General features: G+C 41.2%; 1 protein-coding gene across 7 annotated transcripts in view; it reads left to right on the top strand.

The window, feature by feature from the left end:
* Positions 1–21,760, top strand: part of LOC120903886 (mucin-5AC-like) — a 79,950-nt gene that overhangs the window by 42,123 nt on the left and 16,067 nt on the right. For 6 of the 7 annotated variants that reach the window (XM_040313547.1, XM_040313548.1, XM_040313550.1 and 3 more), the window contains one exon: positions 11,169–11,194. The exons of the other annotated variant lie outside the window; for it this stretch is intronic. In XM_040313547.1, coding sequence (XP_040169481.1) covers positions 11,169–11,194 — 26 coding nt within the window. The remainder of the gene's footprint in view (positions 1–11,168; positions 11,195–21,760) is intronic. 7 annotated transcript variants of the gene reach the window in all.

The following is a 21,760-nucleotide window of genomic DNA, read 5'->3' on the forward strand; positions in this document are numbered from 1 at the left end:
CTCTTATCCACTCCCTTCCATCTACTTCATCGTCTTGCACTGGGAGGGGTTTATCTTCTGCCCAGAAGTTTGTCGTTGCGCTGTTTTTGTTGGCCGATGGAGTTTGTTTTGTTTTGTTGGTGAATAAAGTTATCATAGCCTCTCAGGCCATAGGGGTCTTCAGAAGTTTATGAAACTAGTAAGGTATACTACAATTCAAGAATTTCAGTTCATGATAAATAGGAACTCCTAACCGTCGCTCTAGAATATTTTACGTACAAATCTATAAAAGAACAAATTCTTTGCCAGATATTTCTTCCTTTTATATTACATCACTTCCCCAATATTCTCACAAACCTCACGCTCGATAAAGTTTCCCAATAAAACAAACATCAAACACAAACCTCCAAAACTGCCCCAGAGACTGTACGAGTAATATCTAGAACGTTCACCCCTCCGACGGTAGCGTAGTGTAATAAAGTGTAATTGTGTGCGATATGCTCACTTTCTTTGCACTGTACACTGTGTCCACAAAGTCGTGGTGCCGTCCCTTGCAGCAAAATGCTTGCCTTTGTACCGATATTCCCCAGAGACTTGGTGGTTTGGCATTATCGTCCCGTGCTCAGAGCTTGCTTTGAAGAAAACCCACTTAACCATTGGATCCCATTTTGTACAGCGTTGTCTGTTTCTAACAATACATCTAATGGTTTTTAGTACGGCAAAGGATACGAAAAGAAACCCGCACTTTCAGCAGCAGATTTTGGGGTTTCTCTTCACCGAGCGTCTGGAAAAGCTCTGGAAAAATATCCAAAATTCTCTTGATAGTAACTGTATATGACAGGGCCGTGTGAAACTGATGAGGCATTTTTTCTTCTTTTGCTTTGTCGCAAGAGAACGAAAAGTGTGTTCTAAATTGTACCACTTCATTTAGAATTAATTTTGTGCTTGATTCAATAGCAAATTCCCGACCAGCCACTGTATCCTCTCTACACAATACTCCAAAGCGGGTGAGAGCTGCTGCAAGAAACGAGTCAACAAGCAAAAATACCGAAACAGCGCGTTGGCGCAAACACTTTCTTATCTTTCACTGAAAGCGATGCTCACTAAAGAGCACGACGTACCCGTACGGGCGAGGGCGAAAAGGGTTGGAAAGACGTTTGCTGAACGACTCCGATAAGCTCATTTGCTCTGTGGGTTGGCAAATATGACAAAAACAATGGCCCAGTCAGAGAATAAGTGATAAGATCCTTTCCTCCATGCGGCATTTTTTTTTTTTTTTGCGCAACCGGATGGAGTGTAACTTCTGGAGAATGCTGACAGAGACCGGCTGGTCCAGATGGTCCGGAACGTGCGCGTTCTATGTGAAACGAAGCGCCAACACCTGCCAACGGACGGTCAGGTTCAATGGCGTCGGGCGCCCCCAAAATGGAAACAGAATGGCACACACGCACACCACTAATTTGCTGCAAACTGATCTAGTGGAGTAGAACAAAAAGTTAAATAAATAAAGCACTAGCAAACAAGAGCGGCTGCTGTAACCGTGGGCAACCTACCCGCGCTATACCTGTACAGCAGTTATCAAGCCGAAGCCGGCGGCACCACGCTGCCGTTCTCTAATTTGCATAAATTTACACATTTTACAGTCGATCGATGCTGGCGGCGTTGGCCCCGATTGCGTGAGATCGGTCGGTTCTGGCACGACGGTTTGGTGCTGGCATTCGTTTTTTCTCTGAAGCACATTCTAGGTACTTTCGATACCCCCAGACGCTTGTGGGTACCATCAACATCCAACGCGGTCGGTTTGTTCTTGCTCCTACTCCGTAGGGGCCGTATGTTGATTGTCACGTTTGTACACTGCACTGCAGCTCTGCTCTGCGAGAATATTAACTCCAAGCAATCGACATCGTTTGGGGGACTCAGACTCAAGAACTCAGACACTGGCAATGTGCACAGCTGAAAGCAGCGTTCTGTGGAAGCTGACGCCGTTTTAGAAACGCTTAAGCAGGTAGATAATGACCTAGCGTTTTCTTGTCATAGGTGACCTTCGGGCTCGCTTTGATTGCTCGGTTTAGCAGGATTCTAGATCTCCTTGATCGACGAAGTAGTACACAACCAGCTTTCGGTGTCTGTAGGTTCTTTCGTGCGTCGCTGTATGAAGACATCAGGTGAATCAGATTACTATCAAACTGATTTGATTGATTTAGATCTGTCCATGCCTGAACAGAGGAATTGGTTTGCATTGGGAAGTCCTCGCCTAGTTGAACTGGTTTAGTCAAAATCTCAAAACTAGGTCCAATTCTACTTTCTAAACATTTAACACCCTCTCAACCAACGCGCAGTGTTGATGCAAACCCATTCCTTAAGTTGTTCCCTGCACAGAACAAACCAAATCAATGCATACGCCAGCTGTAACGAGTCCCAACGTTCGTTAGCACTTTTGCTGCTGATTGTTCTGCTTATAATTCCATCATAACAATTACACCACGCTCCAACCGAGCCAGCTACCAAGGCAGAAAGCACTTTTTAGTGTTCACTCTCGTGAATTGTCCTGATTGCAGCGTACTACGTACATCGACATCGTCGCACAATTTACATATCCTCGGACAAACTCGGGCACAGGACAGTTTGCCTCGGCTGCTGGCGGGGTAAAATACGCCTGGGAATGCAATCACATGCCAGCAGCGCGCGGGCACACAGACATAAAAGTTAGTTTTATCTTTTATGGCAAAGCGAGCTTACAACGGACGCAGCGTCGATGGACATTATGCCAACAATGTGCAAACACAAGTGCGCAAAAACCGGTGGCCTGGGCTGGGAGGCAAATTATGAAATTGTTCATCATCAATTTAAATTTTTAATTAACGCGCTTCTTCTCACCACACCGCGGCTAACTGGTCAATTTATAAAAGGCTCAGGAGCCGAGACAGCACGCCCGAGACTGAGCGAAGCAGGTTTTTCTTTTCTCACGTAGGATTATTTTAGTAGAAGTGTTGGGTTAGGATGCATTATGTGTAAAAAAGAGTTGATATGAGAGCGTAGATTCTTTTATTTTATGCAAATTTTCCTACATTATTCGTAAAAGTTATTGAACCACATGACATAATTTAAAAGTTCAATTTTCTATGTATGATCTATGATCAATAAATTGAGTTTGTAGCGAGATTATAGTAACATCTCTGTACAAATTCCGATTCGAAATGGAAAGGATTATATTCTATTCGGTATGCTCACAACAGTAAGTATCCTGTTCATATCAGTATTTACCTTCGCTGTATCCATATTTACCGATGCAACAGAGAAGGATCACTATGTGCACTCTAGCAAACACACAGTGCCTGGCGGGGATTTCAGGGAATGCAAAAATCCTGCACCAATCGTCCGGTTAACCGATGACCAAGGAACGGATTTAAATTTAATGGACTTGTTACATCGTTTTTTTGGCCCGCTCCGTGTCTTTCCCTTCAACCGTCTCATCTTCACACAGCCCTCGACAGCGCATTATCGTACCGATGTCACGGAATTGAACAATTAAAAATCGTATCAGCTCATTCCCCCTTCGATCATCTAGCTTTTTGTCCATTTCCTTCACCGGAGGGTGAACACTTCTACGAGTCCGTTCGCTCGAACGGATTGCACATAAATTGAATTGTAATTAAATATCCTACCCTCTGCGCTACTCAAGATACGGCGAGAAGGAGTTAGGGTACTGTACTGACCGAATCGATTGCCCTCCAGGAGCTGGGGCGAGTGCTTCAGTGTGTGTCCTTTACATCCGGCAAGCAGCAATGAAGCTGCAGCAGGAGAAACGATGCACATAAACACATCCTATGTGTGGAGAGCGAGATATTGGTTCGCTTGGGTAGCGATGATGGGGATCAGTACTTGTGGTTCGGTGTGAATATTGCAACAGTACCGTCAAGCGAACATTCTTACGTTTTTCCCCCTTGAGGGGAATAGCAACAATGCAAACGAGATAAATTATCCATTATCGAAACACGACGACGATGGTGATGAGTTCGTTCCATCGATGGTCTTGTTTCTTTGCTAAGCGGAGCATAGTGAGCCCAGAGAGGGTTCTAGCAACGTTTTTAGGTTTTATGGGCTTGTTTTTCTAATTGCCATTTGAGTTTTAGTAAATTACTTTTGTACAGCACATCGGTTATGAAGAATTCCTTTAAATGCAAAAATATATTTTTGGGGCACACTTTTGGTTTGAATATTCTTTCTCATGTTGGTTTTGTCCACAGTCTTTCTTAGTGTGAAGTTGCAGTACCCTCCTTAAAAAGCGCTACCATGGCAACAGTCATTTGCACTTGTAAAGCTGCCGATAATCGATGCATTATCATTAAAATGCGTTTGTTTTCCGATGCGACAGTGTAATCCGAAGATTTAATGAAGTGTACCATCGTACGAACGAACGTGGTTGTGGTTGTTTCCATTTCCAGCAACCCGAAGACCGGTTGTTGGGGTAGAACCCGCTCTTGGTGTGTGGTGCTAACTCGTTAGAGGCGACCTTTTGCACTCCCGCGGGACGGATGGACTTGGGTAGGGACTTACTTCGCGGGATTTTTTCGCCTCTCTTTCGTTTGCTTACTTGTCCTTTGGGACGGGGTGGTAGTGGCCATACATAAACACACACACACAACGTTGACCTTCCGCTGTGTGACCGGGTAAAACCTCGAAGATTCGATCACGATCAGGGACGAATGTTCAACTTCAACGATTTACAGGACAGTGCATTGCTGCGTGTGAAAACCGTTAATTTTCGCTTTAATAGATGTTCCGTCACGTGCCGAGGTGGATGAACGAATGAAAGTGATTTGCATGAATGTGTGTGTTTTTTTTCTTTGCTTTGCAAGTTTAAAAACATCGACAGATGAGATGGAATTGATTCATCATCTCATCGTCGATACATGATTAATCGTTTTTTAAGGTTTTTTCCTGCTGACTTTACCACAGTAATTTAGTGGAAAAAATGAAGGATATGTATTTCAGTCTGCAGAACATTCCAAACACTACATTGTAGCAAAAAATCGCAACATTAATCAGTAAGTGAATTCAGTTTTAATGCATTTTAATAATTAATCCTGGTCATGGCACCAGTATAAGCGTTTTGTTCTTATTTTGAATCGGTTGCTGGATTGCCAGTTTTGCAGTTGAATTTTGATGTAAGGTTTGAATTGTAATTTATCAAAAAGGATAAAATTAAAGTAAAATTCTTTTTTAATTGCACTGTAATAAATAATAACTTATACAAAGTGCTCAGACAGCAAGCGTACTGTGTAAGTATATAACGCATGATGATTGTGATGTACTTTTTCATAGTCTTAAATAATAATCTTAATACATTTTGCCAGCGTAATTTTGAACGTTAAACTCTGTACGAATTGATCTACTCCCCTTGTCAAATATTTCATTCGATTATTTTTCATGCATAAATATAAGCTTTTTGACTGCTAGCCACGACCACTCAGCACAGCAATATTTCAATAAATGTCAACAACCATCATTTACGAAATGGAAATGTAACAAAAACTAAAACAGCAAAATAAAGCAGATCCATCAGTGGTGCCAACGATTCATCCCACCTGCCCGGTATGATATTAATTTTCCCGCCAAGTGATTTTCATTCATTCAAATAAACACCTTTCCGGTTGGTGGACGTTTTCGGCACTCCTCCGCAGGCTGAGAGTGCTCCATATGTCTTACGAAGAATTGATATGCAAATACCGCGGGCGTTACGTATGTATGCTCTGCTGCAAACCATCTCAATCAGAACCGTCTGAAAACAAACATCCGCGAATGGGTTGCAAAATAAATCTTTACCCCCGCGTCCCGTATCTCTTTCTGATACATCAAAGCACCATCCCCCCTAAAAACTATCTCCCATCGATAACCGTTACCTTGTGAAAGGCCTGCTGCTTCCGCTGTATCACGATTGGAGAAGCGCTGTATTTATCTTAGTCATCCTGCTCAGCGTCAAGACACATCTGTGGAAAATTTTCCACCCCGGCTTTCAATGAAATCTTGAGCCAAAATTACGTCTTTTGAAAAGGGGTTGTACGTTAGGGCAGCTTAACTTGCTCAGCACGTATGGATGAAGCATTAAAGGGAGTAATCCAACGGAAACACGAATATGAGGGATGGTTTTACATCATCATCATCATCGTCTTTCGTCATTCGCCCAACCGCAACTAGCAGCAATCGACCGGGCTGGGAACACCAACGATGATTCCGCGGTGTTTGTGGTGTCGGTACAGATCAGTTGCTGGCGGGTGCATACGTGACTGCGTGTATTACCTACCTTCCGCAAGCAAAACAGTTGACGATGATGAGCAGAAATTGCAAAATTCACTTACCACCTATCAGCTCAGGAGTACGGAGTTAGATGAATCGGGAAAACGGGAAAGCAATCTCCCGAAGGCGCAAACGCCGGTGGCAGGTGGCGGGTTAGAAAATGTTGGGCGTTTTTCCAACACCGCCCGTCCATTACGATCGTGTTTGTACGCAGCTTGCTTATGAATGAATTTGCAGCTGGCTTGTACATCCCTGCCTAGAAGAGCTTAGACCACCGCGGTAAACATTTTTGACTGCCACTAGGTTGGCAGCGTTCTTCCGCCACGGGTGCCAAGTGTAATGGGCAGCAGGTTTCATTCATGAAGCAACAAACAAAAACAGGCAAATAACGCACAGTGTCGGCTGATGCCCTTGAGTCTGTTGAAAATGTTTCTTTCCTAAGAGTCCATGTAGAAAAAAAGAATTGCTCCAGAAAAAAAATCTTTAATTAATTGTTAATGGTCAAATTATAATAACTCATAATTAAATATCTTGATTATGCCCACAAAAACGATTGATAGGAGTTATGATTTATTTTAAGTAAATTACAATCCTCGTGAGTCCAATGTTTCTCATTTGTTCTTAAAATGTTGACTTGCTTTTTCGAACAATAATGTTGTTTATTATTTTTTTTTATTAATAAAAGCAAGAATATGAACAATATGGCCTTCCCGGACCGTTCCTTTTGAAAAAAAAAGTAATAGAAACTTACATTCATAATAGTAGTTAGTAATAAGTAACTAAGTAAACGTTTTCTAAATGAATAGATGAATTAAAATTAATGTTAAAACTACAGCTTGAAAAGTTTTTTTTTATTGATAATATATTCAAGCATGAAACGATTTTGGCTTTTTTCTATTAATTTTCTTAATAGGCTCAATTTATTTCAAAGATTCTCAACCCGCGTTCGAAACATCGTCAAACAAACCAACACCGCTCGATAAAAACCTGCTTATTTTTATCCCTCGGGATTGTGCCAAACGCCACCAGCCGTAATCCCGAAACGCCGGAAAACCGAACACCTCCCTGCCGTGATGACAAGTGTTGAGCGCGCGTTTTTATGACGAACCCTGCTTGAACACATCGTTGATACAAACATGACGAGCATGTTTTTTAAAACAGCAACAGCAACAAAAAAAAATCCTCAAACGCTGCCACCACCTTCGCAGTGAGCTCCTCACGTGAGTGATTAAATATGCCGGCACAAGGGCCTTTGCCGGGATTGATTTATGGGCTAGGAAGGAAAAACTAGCCAACCTGGTAATGTGTGCGAGCATCATCATCGTCTTGGCAGCTGCATTTCGTCAGCTGATGACACACGTGCACTCACACACACGACATGTTCCATACCAAAGGACACTGTGTGAAGGTCAAAAGCCGAATGATCTCATTCAATGAGCGGGAAATGTGCACCATTTGACCCAGTGTGTGTGCGTCTGACACTGTGCCTCTCCGGGCACGGTAATCAAGCGAAGAGTGATCACTGTGTCAACCAGGGGGCCATCTAGAGCGGATGATGTATCGCAAGACCTCGGTGACAATGGCCAGGATGATGGTCCTCGATGAGACGGAAAATATATTCCATTATTGCTTGTGGGATGCATACATTATCCCACCCGTCACTGAACGGGTCTCTGTTCAGGAGCATTGATAAATGGGATCTATCTCTCCGAGCCCTTGAACTAAAGCGATAAGAATTCTGTAGCTTTTTTTTTTCGGAAGACCAAAAAAGACGAATTTAGATCGGAATGGGGTTTGTGAAAGCTGTTTCTGCCAAAAAGACCTTCACCGAAAAAAAACCATTTCCCAAAGCTCTCCACGACAGCAGCTTTGAGCGTCATTTCAGCGGCAAACATGTTCCATTAACCATATTTAGATCGCCATCTTCTTCTCGTGCCGATTTATCGTTCGCACCGGGTAAAGACAAATTAAACACTTCATTAAAACAATCGCTTGCTCACATCGGCAGCACCTGCTGCTGCTGCTGCTGCGTCATCGTGCCGACAAAGGTGGTTCCTCGCGGAGATAGCGCCTTGTAGTTGGAACCGTTTGCGGTGCGTTTTAAGTACCTCCATTAAGAGTGCTTCCGCTGTTGACTGGTGAGAGCCCACATGGTGGGCGAATTTAGCTTTGCTTGGGAAGTGATTTTGGTGAGATGAGCTATTTGCTCCTGTCAATCAATAAGCGACAACGATCGACTAGAGAAGGTAGAAATTGCATCGAGTTCTCTCTGTTGTACGTCAAGAAATTCATCAAAACAGGGCTATTTTCATCCCGCGCTTGTGATAACAAGTGCGAAGGTTGTCTAAAGCGTGATGTCGTCCCGAAAACAACTGATGCCGTTGTCCTGTCAGTTGCGGTAATTGTTGCTACGCTTGCGAAATCAAGTAAAAATCCCTGTAATAGTAAACATTAGGATTATCTATTTAAAGATATTTTCTTTTATTGCTAAGTTATCAAAAAAAAATATATCCTTTTTAGTAAAACTATTGTGTTTATTACTGTTTTCTATGCTTTAAAGGTCTATTTAAATTTTGCTTCTTAAAAAACGCCAACGTTTCTTTAGCGAGTTATTAATCCTCAATCCAAATCGCTTCTACAAACAATCCATTCAGATTAGAAGCACCATTCATTATCGTTGCCAGCGGACTGTGATGAGTTATGAAATTCGTTTCCAACTTGGGCTTGTGCGAGAGAACAACAAAAAAAAAATACAAATCCCTGTCAAACGGCTGCCAAAAGTTAACATTCGCGTTGCAATAAACACAGTTGAGCGAAGCCTGGCCGAGAAAAGATTGATTTTCTGCTCTGATTGTTCCGAGACGATTGGCAAACAGCCCAAAATGAGTCGAATTTTCATTTATTTCTTGGTACAAAAAAAAAACACACACACACACACGAAATGAATCGTTTTCTTCGTAGATAAATAAACATTAAGGGAAGCATCAAGAAGTTTTCACTCAATTTATTTAAACATTAAGTTTAATATCTGCACACAATGACTAAAAGCACTCGTTGTAAAATATGGTTACTGAAAAGGGAAAATGAAACGATTCAATAAAGCAAGAATACAAAGAAAAGAGACAATATAATGGAGTTGGGCAAAACATGAAATCATTACATCCAATCGCTATATCACCGTCTGGACAGCAGAGAAGCACACGTGCTAAAAATAAACATCACACAACATTAAATTACATTAAACGCTTCATCAATCAGCATTTGCATCGATGCAGGGGAGACGCAGCATTAATGTTTAAAGCGGTGGCTGTGGTGCGGCTGACCTTTCAACGTTGCAACCGTTCCGGCTCCCAAACTCCCCTCCCCAGGACCTTGTGAAGGTCGTGAGGAACAGGAATCACACGCACTACAATGAAATTCAATCATGATCACGGAAAAGAGAAGCGTTCCATTTGCAGCACACAACAACAAAAAACAACTCCCCAATGAAAAGATCACGCACATGTGAGTGCGTTAATTATGGTTGGCCACATCCGGAAAACGCCACCACGGCACAGATCCCGGTGCAAAAGAGTCGGACGCACACCACCAACAGGGGCCACGCGGCCGGCAGCCTTATAGAGAAACGCGACGGGATGCAATAAAAATAAATATTAATACCTTTGCAATTGTGCGCCATGGCACTGCCGCGCGATGACAGACGCAGTCGAGAAGATGTTATGACAAGTGAATAACTCTCCCTCGCGCAGTTGGGTGGCTACTCGTTTCGGTCAATCGTCCGTGTGGCGTCTCGGCTGCTGTTGCTGCTGCGGCAGAAGAACTGTCTGATTGGTTGCAATTGGCTGTTTTATGGTTTTATTCCTTTGTGTCCTGAAAAAAGAGAGATATACGCAAATCGCCTTGCCCGCTTCCTGAACCCGTGGGGAGGCCCGAGGGTGCGCCAAGATTTGACATTTCACGTCAAATGTGTCTGTGCAAAGCCGTTGGAGCGTTGGGCGGAAAAGGATGCTTGTAAAACCACCGCACGGCAAAGGCAATAAACCGGGGGATTTACCTGGCGGGGGAGGAAAAGGGTAGAGAAGTAAATCCCATGCGCAAGAAAGCTTGTTGTTACAATTATTTTCCCGGATGCATCATGAAGGGAGCCGGCAACACTAGTCGGGCTTTACTGATGGCGAAACACGCCAGCTTTCTGTTGTTGGGCGTGTTAATTATTTACGCCCCAACCGGTGTGGAGATTATTTTTTGAGCCCTCGTCGGTTGGTCTTGGTATCTGGCAGCCCTCCACGGAATCTCGTGTCAAATGGCAGAAGAGAGAAAGAGATGATTCGTGTCGTATAAATTAATCAAAAAGTCATGCACACCACACCATCAACGCTCCCCGGCAGAAGGTTGAAAAAACACTCCCTTGCTTTGCCTCATTGTTTCCACGGCAAGTCCACAATTTCCCACACGAAAAAGTGTGGTCTTGTTTTTTGGGAAAACTTTTATCCATCTTGCTTGGGTTTTGCGTTTCTACACTGATTTTTTGCCATCCCTTGGTGAAAATAAAGAAGATGATACAAATTTTGCCAGCATTAAAGACACGCGAACACACACAGCCAAATGAACAAAACCTAATCCTAACCTGAAGACTATGGCAACGGTTCGGAAGAAGCTGGGAGGTAAAAGCTACACTGGGAATAAGGAAAGTCTTCGCAATTTCAGCTTTTCTTTGCCACTCTCGCGCCTTTTTTTGTTTGATTTTCATTGTTTCCTTGCGCCGAGTGGCACTTAATGCTCATTTGTTAAGTCAATTTGCGAGAGTACAGTACCACGATGATCATCATGCTGCCACCTTAACATCATTACTAATCAGCACGTCTTTTTTCTCTCTCTCTTCTCATTTGCAGATTTACTTGTGGCAGTAAATATAGAGGTAAGGGTAGGACGTAAACGACTACGAGCTGTTTGTTTTAGGCGGGAGTGAGATAAAAAGCAACATAATTTTTTGAGGCCCCAAGAAAAGATGTTTGTCACGGTTGTTAACATGGCATTGCCATTGGATTACTGAAAGCGTGTTGGGATGCAAAATATGAGATTGAACTTTTTCTTTCTGAGGAAGATACTATGTTTTGGAGCAGAGATGTGTGTCTGTTAAACATGGACATTGTTTAGCTCAAAAAGCTTACTCGAATGCAGGCATTTCATTTGCATGAGAAGGATTTTTTTATTGAAATAATAAAATGAACTGTAAAACTAAAAATTGTCACAGGCTCTGGCATGTTGTTTTTCTTTTGATTTTTTCCAACATTTGAAGGACTTTTCCAAAAAAATTTGACGTAACTATTTCCTAAAGATTTTAGAATTGATTCCACAATTTATTGGCTGTTTCCTTAATATTGACTTTTATATCTTAAGCTAGAAGAAAGTTTTAATTTCAGCCTGTTTGTGGGACAAAATATTAATCATCCGTGTAGTGTCTTCCATACTCAGTTGAGAGTTGCGGTTCACCATATCGAATTTCAACAATTATGTGCAAGGACAGATATACTTCAAAATTATTGTATTTTCTGTTTTTGTGTTTGTAATGAGCAAAATGTTTTTAATAAATTTTTAGACATCGATACGAAGATGCGTTAATCTTCCTGGACAAAAGGTGTATGTTTTTGGAAACAGTCCTTGTCGATATTTAAAAAAATCTTGAGAAAAAAACCCTTTACTTGGTCCCAACATAGACAATATATCTGATAATCTATAAAACATCGACATTGAATTGTTTTTCCCATGTGTTTCTCCATCAAACATGGACACAAACCATCTACCCGTGCCTGGGTCAATATTTTATGTAACAGATGTCTATTTTTGACATCTCCATTTTGACTATCAACGTAATTACACCGAATGATCTTGATTTCCTGATTCAAACACATCCATCAAAGCTGCTCCAAATTTGTCATGAACTCCAACAGCATGATAGAACACACCATTTATTCGTTGGCCTCTATCCAATGTCACCATCAGACAGGTCCACAACATTTATGCTCCAAATAGTTTGTTGCTATCCATCCAAACATCTAACTCGCTTTTTCTCCCTCACTCGCTGTACAAACATCAACCACAAACCACACCGTGCGGAAAACCTGCGATGTTCACAGAATTCTTTTTTGTTTTTGCTCGCTACACGACCATGGCTTGGGGAACCACCACCAATAACATGGTTTGTTTTTCCATCCTCCCGGGATGTGTCACTCGGGATGTTTTTGACTGTGAGGTGGAAAGAGCAATCATTGCAAGGTGGGAAGAGTCGTCCTGTTTCGAAAACATATTCGCTTACAAGCTGCTGGCAGAAGCGCTCTCACGACGACAGCTAGGAAGCAATACGATGTTTCGGATCACTTCCCCAACTCTTGTCCCATGCCACTGTGTCTTGTGGTGTATTACAATCGTACATTATGTTTTTCCATTTATCATAGTTCTCGCACCCCAACTTACCCCACACAAAACTCCCCTGCATTTCGTTCAGTTTCAGAACGAACGCGCTACCAGAGAACGACACAACCAGGTGTAGTGGTAGTAGTAGTAGTGATCGGATGATGGGTTTATGTCCGATTCATGAGGCAGTAAATGTTTCTCAAAAACAAAACGAAAAGAAACGAGTTGTCCGTGGAGCACAATATCTGATGTTGCTTTTATTACTTCAAACATCACTTTCCTCTCGGTTTGGCTGTGTTACGGTGTTGTTGAATGTCATGTTTCCAGCGAAATCGGGTGCTTAAACATTCCTCACGGATTCACTCGAACTGATCGCGCGCGCGCGCAGACAAAAGGCGAGAAAATTCCTATCATTATGTAATTCGTTACGTGCTTATGTGCATTCCTCTTTGAGCTCTTACGGTTTGACTCTTGTCGCTGTTGGGTTTCTTTCTTTCTTTTTTTCTTTTTTCCGTTTTTGGCAAGAATAATGCATCGCATTTAATCATTTTTATTCTTACCTGTAGGCTTTTTAAACGCTTATGAAGCTGCACGGTTAAACGGTTCAGTTGGTAAAGAATTCGGTTTTTTTCGGAAACGAACCCAGGCCAAAGGGGTAACCGCTCTTTTTACTTGACCATTCAAAAACCATCATTATGGTATCATTAAGTTTGTTCTGTGCTGTTGCTGAGGATGCTCTGAAACATTTCATTTAGAATTGCAGTGGACACGCAAAGCAAGCGATGATTGGTGGGACGATGCGACTCGCAATGATTGTAATTTCTTAGCTTCTACGTACCATTACCGAACGTAGAAGATCATGCAGATTAACTTAGGACATTATTTCCATTACGGTTGGTCATTCTTTATCTTTTTTTTCAATTTTTCGCGTCAATTTTGAAGAGCCTGAGAACAAGTAACGAAAGCAGATTTGGGTGATGAATTTTAAGAGGATTTTTTTGCGTAAATTTAACTATTTGTTTGATCTAATTTTATGACATTTTTTTATCTTCTCCCTTCTCTCAATTTGTTATGATCTCTGTATTTGTTGTGAAAAACGTAAAATCATCAAATACTTTTTAATTTTTGTATTATTCAGGTCTATTCTAGAAATTCTATAATTTATGTATGCTACAAAATTTAAAACAAAATACTGGAAAACATTACTTCTTGCAAAATGTAAACTGATGAAGGTTGTATTTAACAATTTTTATAAAAAATATCTTTTAAGCCTATTATTTTCATGTAAGTTTAGACGATAATCCAATTTTTCAAACGTATACATTTCCACGCAAAGGTCAATATCTAATCAAGGCTCTGTTAAATGCTTTTTTATTTCAAATCGCTCTTATAAAGTTGACCGTCAGAGTTCACTGGCTCGCCTTGAACGGTGGTAAATTAATTTCGTATCACGTACAGTGCGCGGTCGCGCTTCAAAAACAATCCTCAAGGATTCGCCAACGGACACCGGATGGCTCTACGAAATGGCTACCATAGCGAGCAGCAACAGTTGGCTTCCGAAACGGTTATTTCCCTGAAATCGACGTGTTCTAGCAAATCTCCATCCGGGGGCTGAGTCACCCCTCGCGAGAAATGCCGCTTTCGGGAAGTGTCACGTACGGAAGACACCATCAAAAGAGGCCAGCACAAAACTCTTCTGGCGTGCGTGTTGGCGAGGCTCTGCTGCGACCATAACAGTAACCACCCGCCGCCACGTGAAGGGAGGAGAAGTTTAGCGTGTCTGCCCAAATGTTTCAATGGAATGGCATGCAGACAAACCCCACAACCTTGCGCTTGAACGTGCGCTTTCAATGGCAAGTTCAAACGGGCAGCAGCAGCACCAACTTACCGTCAGGCATACACATCACATGCATGTATGTTTTGAACCACCGAAAACTGAGACAACCAGTAACAAACGACGTCAGAATAGGTACGGTGATCGTCTCACACTCGTAACTTCCTCACCTGCTCCCCAGATCTGTTTGCAAAATGGACAAAGAAAACATAAACTCAACAACGCACACAATGCGCCCAGAACTGCAGGTGGCCTTCTTTGTGGTCGTAACATTCCGTTCGCTTCCTCGGACCCACACACAGTTCACCGGGTGCAACCGGGGTGAGAGTACACCTATTATCGTGTGGCGTGCGTGTGAGTGTCAAATTTCATTCGACAGCAGCACACAAAAATAACTCAGCCATAGTTCCTCTGCACCGAAAACAAAACACCACAAACAGAGAAAAGTGTCTTTCGCTTTCCGGTACCCGGTGAAAGGCACGAAGACGACCCCCGCACGGTGGGAAATTGCCCAACCTTTTTGAGATGCGAAATTATTAGCACCAATGTCAAGAAAGCGTGTCGAATAATTTATCTTTCCGTATGGGACATGGTCGAACGAAACTCGCCTAGAGGTGTTTTTTTTTTTTGTTCAAAGTCCGCTTTATCCATCCCATCTGTGTAATATCCATGCAAAACTGTGGTATGACTTAATTAACAAGTTTTCCGGGGCAATTATAGTTTCTCATCGGCTGACTTTTATATCGGTTGATACGATCGAAACGTTTTTCGGGGAACTTAACGATGAATATCAACTCGTTTCCGGTTCGAATGATACGGTATCTTGAGATGGAGCACTAAAATGTACCAATTAACGATGAAAAGATTGAAATGAAACATTGTGCTTAAAATTGATGATAGGTGATGTTTACATCAGGTTGTATAATAAGTTTGAAGTGTTTGCGTGGAAAATATGTTCTGTGTTATATGTTATTATAAACATTACTTACAACACAACGACAGCTTCAAACTCCGAACACTCGTCATGTTTTTATTGAATTTCTTCATATCCAGTCCCTGGCCAAAGTGCTTTTTAATTTTACATAGTTGCCATGGTGTACTAGAATCAATTAAACGTGTTTCTGAGTTCTTGTAGCTCCTGAGGCCACGGTAAATAAATTTTTCAGTCGGTTCGCCACCGGAGACATTCTTATCAGTTTTGCTATAAATCAATGCTAATGTAATTTCTTCGATTACTCCTATTGATCTGGTTTAGGTGCATTGAAGAACATCGAAATTGATTGTAGAAGTAGTAGTAGTAGCAACGCGATAACAACAGTATGTAAACATATTGTGCTCTGAATTTCATTAAAACACGTGTTTACTATCACTGTCTTACATCATATTTTCATGCAATTGATCCCAAGAACAACGATTCAGTGATAATAATAAAACAACGATATTTTACATTAAGATAGATGTGTCCTACGCCTAGATGGCGGCACGGGGAAGATCGTTGAATCGTGCTGCAGTACTTCGGTTCAATGTATCTATGAATGCAAAAGAAACAACATACAAACCTCGTTGTCAGTAAGACCATACTGTCATACTGTCGGTCTAGGGGGACTCTGACACTCAGAATTGAAGGTTCGGACATTTAAAGACGTTAACAACTAAAAAATATAGTATTTAAGGGAATGTGAAAATTGTAGACGAAATTTTGGGGCTGTCCGCAATATGTATCAAAACATCTGTAATTTGCCACATGAGATCGAAACTGTCAGGAATATAAATCAAAATCGCGTTGCAGTTTCAAGAGCCTTTGCAATGTTTCGAACAAAAATTTTTTTTTCAAATTAAGAAGGTTTGCTTCAGTGAAGTTGGTTAAACAAAAGCATGATACGGTATAATAAGAAGCGTGTTCAAAATAGGCATTAGAAACGAACTTTGTATAATATTACTTATAGTAATCATTTGATTAAAATATGTCTATCATATTGTTTTAATATTTATACATCCAAATGAAAAACCTAGAGAAGAATTAAATTTTTGAAAAAATACCTCATCCGATTCAATGAAAATATTAAACAAATACGCAATATCTCTTGCAATAGCAAATAAATTCTTTAATCGAACAGAAGTTTCATTGGCTTCTACCTTCGATCTTTTCGATATTCATATGTTATCTAGAGTTTACATAATCATCAAAACTCATCAATATTGAAAAAAAGATTTCCAATCTGTTCTTAAGGTTTTTTTCAGTTTTCAGTTTTTTATATAGTTTATAAAGGCTCAATCAACAAGGAAACACAATTTGTCAACGAATAAATGTAACCCGAACTTTTGTAAACACCTGCTTGATTGGGTGTTAAAGCCTATTTCTGCAAATAAGCAAAGTAAAATCAAAATTTATTGCATTTGAAACATACATCCTTCGTTATCTATGAAGAGGAATTTTCTTATCTTTTGATAGCGTCCTTAAGATAAGCAAAAAAAAAAATATTCCCTATTAATGCCATCGAATCGCTACAGTTCATGCAATTAATTAAATGCTTACTTTATATAGCTTCATTTTATCCGCTCGCAAAACATTGTCGAGCCTGCTTCACGTTACACTCCGGATCGGGACGAGCTCCGCCGGATAATTAATAGCACTCCAAACAGCGAGTTAATGATAGACCACCACCGCGGGACTGGGTTGCATCCATGCGCTAATGCACTCCTCGATTGCATCATTTCCATCCCCCCCATTCCCAATCGGTTGCCTCTTTCCTACTGGTAAAAATAAAAGCAAGCGCAACCACACGAGCGATGATGGTAAGATGGCCACGACCGCAAGATTATTTGTTATGGCTAATAATTCTCGTTCCTTCTTGCCCCATGTAGCCGGAACCAACCATTTCCCCCATCACACTAGTTGACAACATGTTGTGAAAAGTTGTAAGCAAGTGATTTCTCTTAGCAGATCATTAGCACCAATAGAGATGGAGCAAGGGTTGGGGTGTTGTTTCTCCCACTGTACGTTGTGAGCGAAGGGAATGAGTGGTTTTTGCGGTTTTGTCGTCTTAATCGGACTTTTTTTTTCTAGCCAAACTCCCGCAACATAATGGGTGTGTGAACATTGATTCCATTAAAAGTATGTTTGTCATTTTTGGCTTTTTCCTCCCCTTCCCGGCACATCGAGCTACGTTTCCTTTTTAACCCCCTCTGTTTACCCCTGTTACCAGAGCGAGCTCTCTCGTCTTTCAAAATTAGAACCAGTGATGAAATCGCAAAGAATTTAAAGTGATCCTCGACCTATAATAGAAAAGCCGTTTTCGCTTTCGATCAGCGCCGGTCGTAAATTTTGAGGCCCCCTCGCCCCCTGACCAATGTAAATCAATAAAAAGGTCCAGGGCCGCAAGAGCGAACCTTGGAAGTGGGTTATGGAACATCTTGCCTGTACTGCCCTCCTGGCTCTCTGCCTTCCCATCAAGCAGGCAAGACGAACTACAACAAGAACGGCCCCAATAGGTCTTGTGGGGCAGCCAAAGATTTGTTTTATTGGGTCGAAATATCAAACTTCAAACTTAACACGATCGTTTCAGTGATTTTCCCACTGCTCGTCACTATATTCCAAAGAGGTCGGGGTGGATGAGATGAAGTCGGAAACGCATTTATGCTTCTTGATCACACACAGTAGCACACAATTTGCCATGTTGCGATGCACGTTGTTCTGAGCATGTGTGTATGTTTTGTTTCCGTGATCTGCGCGTGCTGTTTGCGTTGTTTTTCTTGCCCGCCGGTGTTCCGCTTTCGACCATCTGCAGTCCATTAGCCCAGTTTGAGTGAGTGTTGCGAGCGAGAGAGAGAGAGAGAGAGAGAGAAGTATGTTGCGTGCGCTTGCCCAGTGCCTATTCTAATTCTGCCCTTCTGCAACATCAATTGTCCCTTCACGACGATCGGTTCGAACGAGCAGCAGCAGCAGTGGCACACTGATCGTTTGTGAGAATGTAAATTAGTAATGTGGCTTGATTATGCAATAATGTTAACGCGCTCGCTGCAAAGGGAATGCACACGCGTCCAAAACCGACCCGATTTTATGCTCGATGCTGATCGTTCGAGATCGTGAGGGCGGAAATAGTATAGAAAAATGGTCGCTTGCTGCTTTTTTATTGTTTCAATTTCCATTGTTTTCCATCGGTGATGAAAAATCCAATCGAGGAGAGAATCGGTGGCGGCGCAGCGGTTCCGTTTTCGTTTGGGAGTTTTATTTGCGTTCCTACCGGCCTGGTATTGGGGCACGTAAATGAGTGTGTTTGTGTGCACGATGAGTCGTAAAGCAATTGATGAGCAATTTTTATCGTCACGTTTAATGGATTGATGCGCTGTTAGGCGAGGATAATCGGATAATTCTATGTTTTGCTATAAATGTTTCTGTGTGATGTTCTGGGCATGGTGTAAATCCCATGATGTAGTATTGGCGCCAACAAACGAATTTAGGTAAGGGACATATTAGGGTTTTCCAAGTCAGTTTCGAATGTAGACATTGTTATTCACCGCATGCAAAATAAACTATTATTTTAATTATTATTATTTATTATTATTCTTAATAATTTTTAATTTCTACGGCATGATTTTCAACAAGTCTACAGCTAGATTGAGTTTGACAGTTCTTTGTGAGGTGTTGAAAATCATGTCTTGAAACTGAAATTTCATTTTGAAACAAATATAACATTTGACAGCTGTTGAAAAACATCTTAAATGCGGTGAATAACAATGTTAACATTCGAAACTGACTTCGAAAACCCTGTAAGTGGGTAAAATATTAAAAGCTAAAACATCAGTTAGCGATATGAACAAAATGAGACATATTAAAATACAAATATTGATTACGTACCCTTTAAAAACAGAATGAGATGCGCAACGAATGGCTTAAAACTATAAAATCAATTAAATTGCTAGCTAAGATATAATTTGTCTGCGCAAAACCATAATATTTAGCGATAAACTTAATATTGTTGCTTACAAAATCTACACAACTTTAAAACAAAAAATACTATGAAAAAATAGCTAGGATAAAGATACAACAAACACATGAATAACACCAGCCGAGACAAACTATAAAACATTAAATAATGTATTAGAGTACTGACAACCAACCGAATGATACTCATAACCGCAATTATATTTCCAATAACGTAAAACATTAATAAGAATAGGAAAGAAAAACTAGTCGAAAAAAATGTCACTTAAACAACATAACGATAATACAGGGTTTTCAAAGTCAGTTTCGAATATAAACATTGTTATTCACCGCATCCAAGATGTTTTTCAACAGCTGTCAAATGGTTTATTTGTTTCGAAATCAAATTTCAGTTTCAACACATAATTTTCAACACATAACAAATAACTGTCAAACTCAATCCAGCTTGAGTCGTGTTGAAAATCATGCTGCAGAATTGAAAAATTAAAATAATGGAAATGAAATCGATGTGGAACAACATTTTGCGTGCGGTGAATAACAATGTTTACATTCGAAACTGACTTGGAAAATTCTGTAATTAAGATAGTTGAGAGTTGAATAAAAAAGTTGATGATTATTAGTTTAACTTTTAAAATATCTCAAAGTACGAACATGTAACCAAATCACATAGGACGCTTGTAAACAAAAAGGCTTCAAAACTGCGTCATCTAGGGTTTTTTTGCTTTAAATGATCCACATGAATACTAATTTCGTCACTGAGGATGATTGGAGGAAAACATTTTTTCTGGTTTCTACCGGAAGCTTCGCCAAGGCTGTACAAACAGCCCCAAACTGGATTGCAGCGGATGGGGTCCCAAGCCGGCTGGGCCCCAGCGTTCATATTTTAGTGATGCCACCGAGACTCAAGTACAAGTAAGCCTGAAAACATAATCCATGATAAGCTAGCATGTTAACATGGATGCTCTATCCCGGCCGCCTGACAAACCCCTTTCTGTTGGAAATGATTCTTCTCCAGCCAGAATGTAAAAGCGTTCGGACAAGTAAATGGTGGCTTGTTCACGTCATAATGCGCCACAATCGTAGACGTGGATGTGTCCGACCTTTTGGCTGAGGTTCGCCGGCGATGAGGCGGTTGCAAAACATAACAAGATCCCTGCTCAAAACCTCAGCAGCAGCAGCAGCAGCAGCCCTAGACAAATCAGAGCCACAAGCAAGCGTGTGTGTGTATATGTTGGGGAGGGTGCATTCTATTTAATCCCTCCGCCATAACATCTTTATGTGAAATCATCCTCCCACCAAGGTTGAGCAGAGTTCATGAAGGGGAAAAACCGTGTCTCCTCGTAAACGAAACGTGCGAAGCAGGCGAGAGCTGGTGGTAAGTGGTGGTGTGCGGTGGTGCGTGATTATTCGAATTGCACGATGCATCGATGGTCACATTCTCCGATGGTGTCGGGCTGGTTGGCTGCACTCCCATCCCAGTTTGGGGTGCATGAAAGCAGAGAGCCCGCACCGTGCGTGAGCTGGATGCACATTTATGGATAGGTAGCGTTGATGTTTTTTGTTTTTGTTTTTCCTTTATTTTGTGCAATAGTAATAACCATTTACGACATGGTGGCACTGTCGTGCGGTCCTTCAGGGTGTACGGTAGTGGAATGCATAAAATGTATGACACGGAAAAAAAGGTTAAAGGAAGAGTTACGGATAGCGGTCAGCCTAGACCATCACTGTTGACTGTTGAAAAGGGTTTCACAGTGTTGTGAAATGAGTTAAATGAACATTTAAATATCATTTATATTTATTTGTATTCTAAATTGTTTATTGTAGAATTCTTCATTGCGATTCAAAATAAATGGTGCAAATTCAAGTACTAAGAACACATCATCTCTAATAGATATCAGCTTAAATTGCAGAGGCAAATATTGTAATGCCTAAAATATACCCTCTTCTCCTTCGTTCGTTCTCTCTCTCTCTAATTATAACACGCAAAATGGGCTTAACTACACAGCCGTACGTAAATGTAGCACTCTTCCCCGTCGCTGACCTGAAATATTGACGCACAATAATGCCCCCAAAACTAACGCACCTACAGTTTCAGCGGCACAAAATCAAATCAAAACATATTAATGCTAAAATCAACACCGTTCACACAACAACATTGTTCCCCTAGCGGCTTTGGAACACGCTTTTATGTATCATCGCTACTTTGGCTGGCAGGCTATCGCGGGCTAGAAATAATGCCCCTAGATCCAACTTACTCTTCGTTTCATTGCCCACACGGCTTAAGAATAATA

Source organism: Anopheles arabiensis, chromosome 3, assembly GCF_016920715.1.
Source record: "Anopheles arabiensis isolate DONGOLA chromosome 3, AaraD3, whole genome shotgun sequence".
Taxonomy (NCBI): Eukaryota; Metazoa; Arthropoda; class Insecta; order Diptera; family Culicidae; genus Anopheles; species Anopheles arabiensis.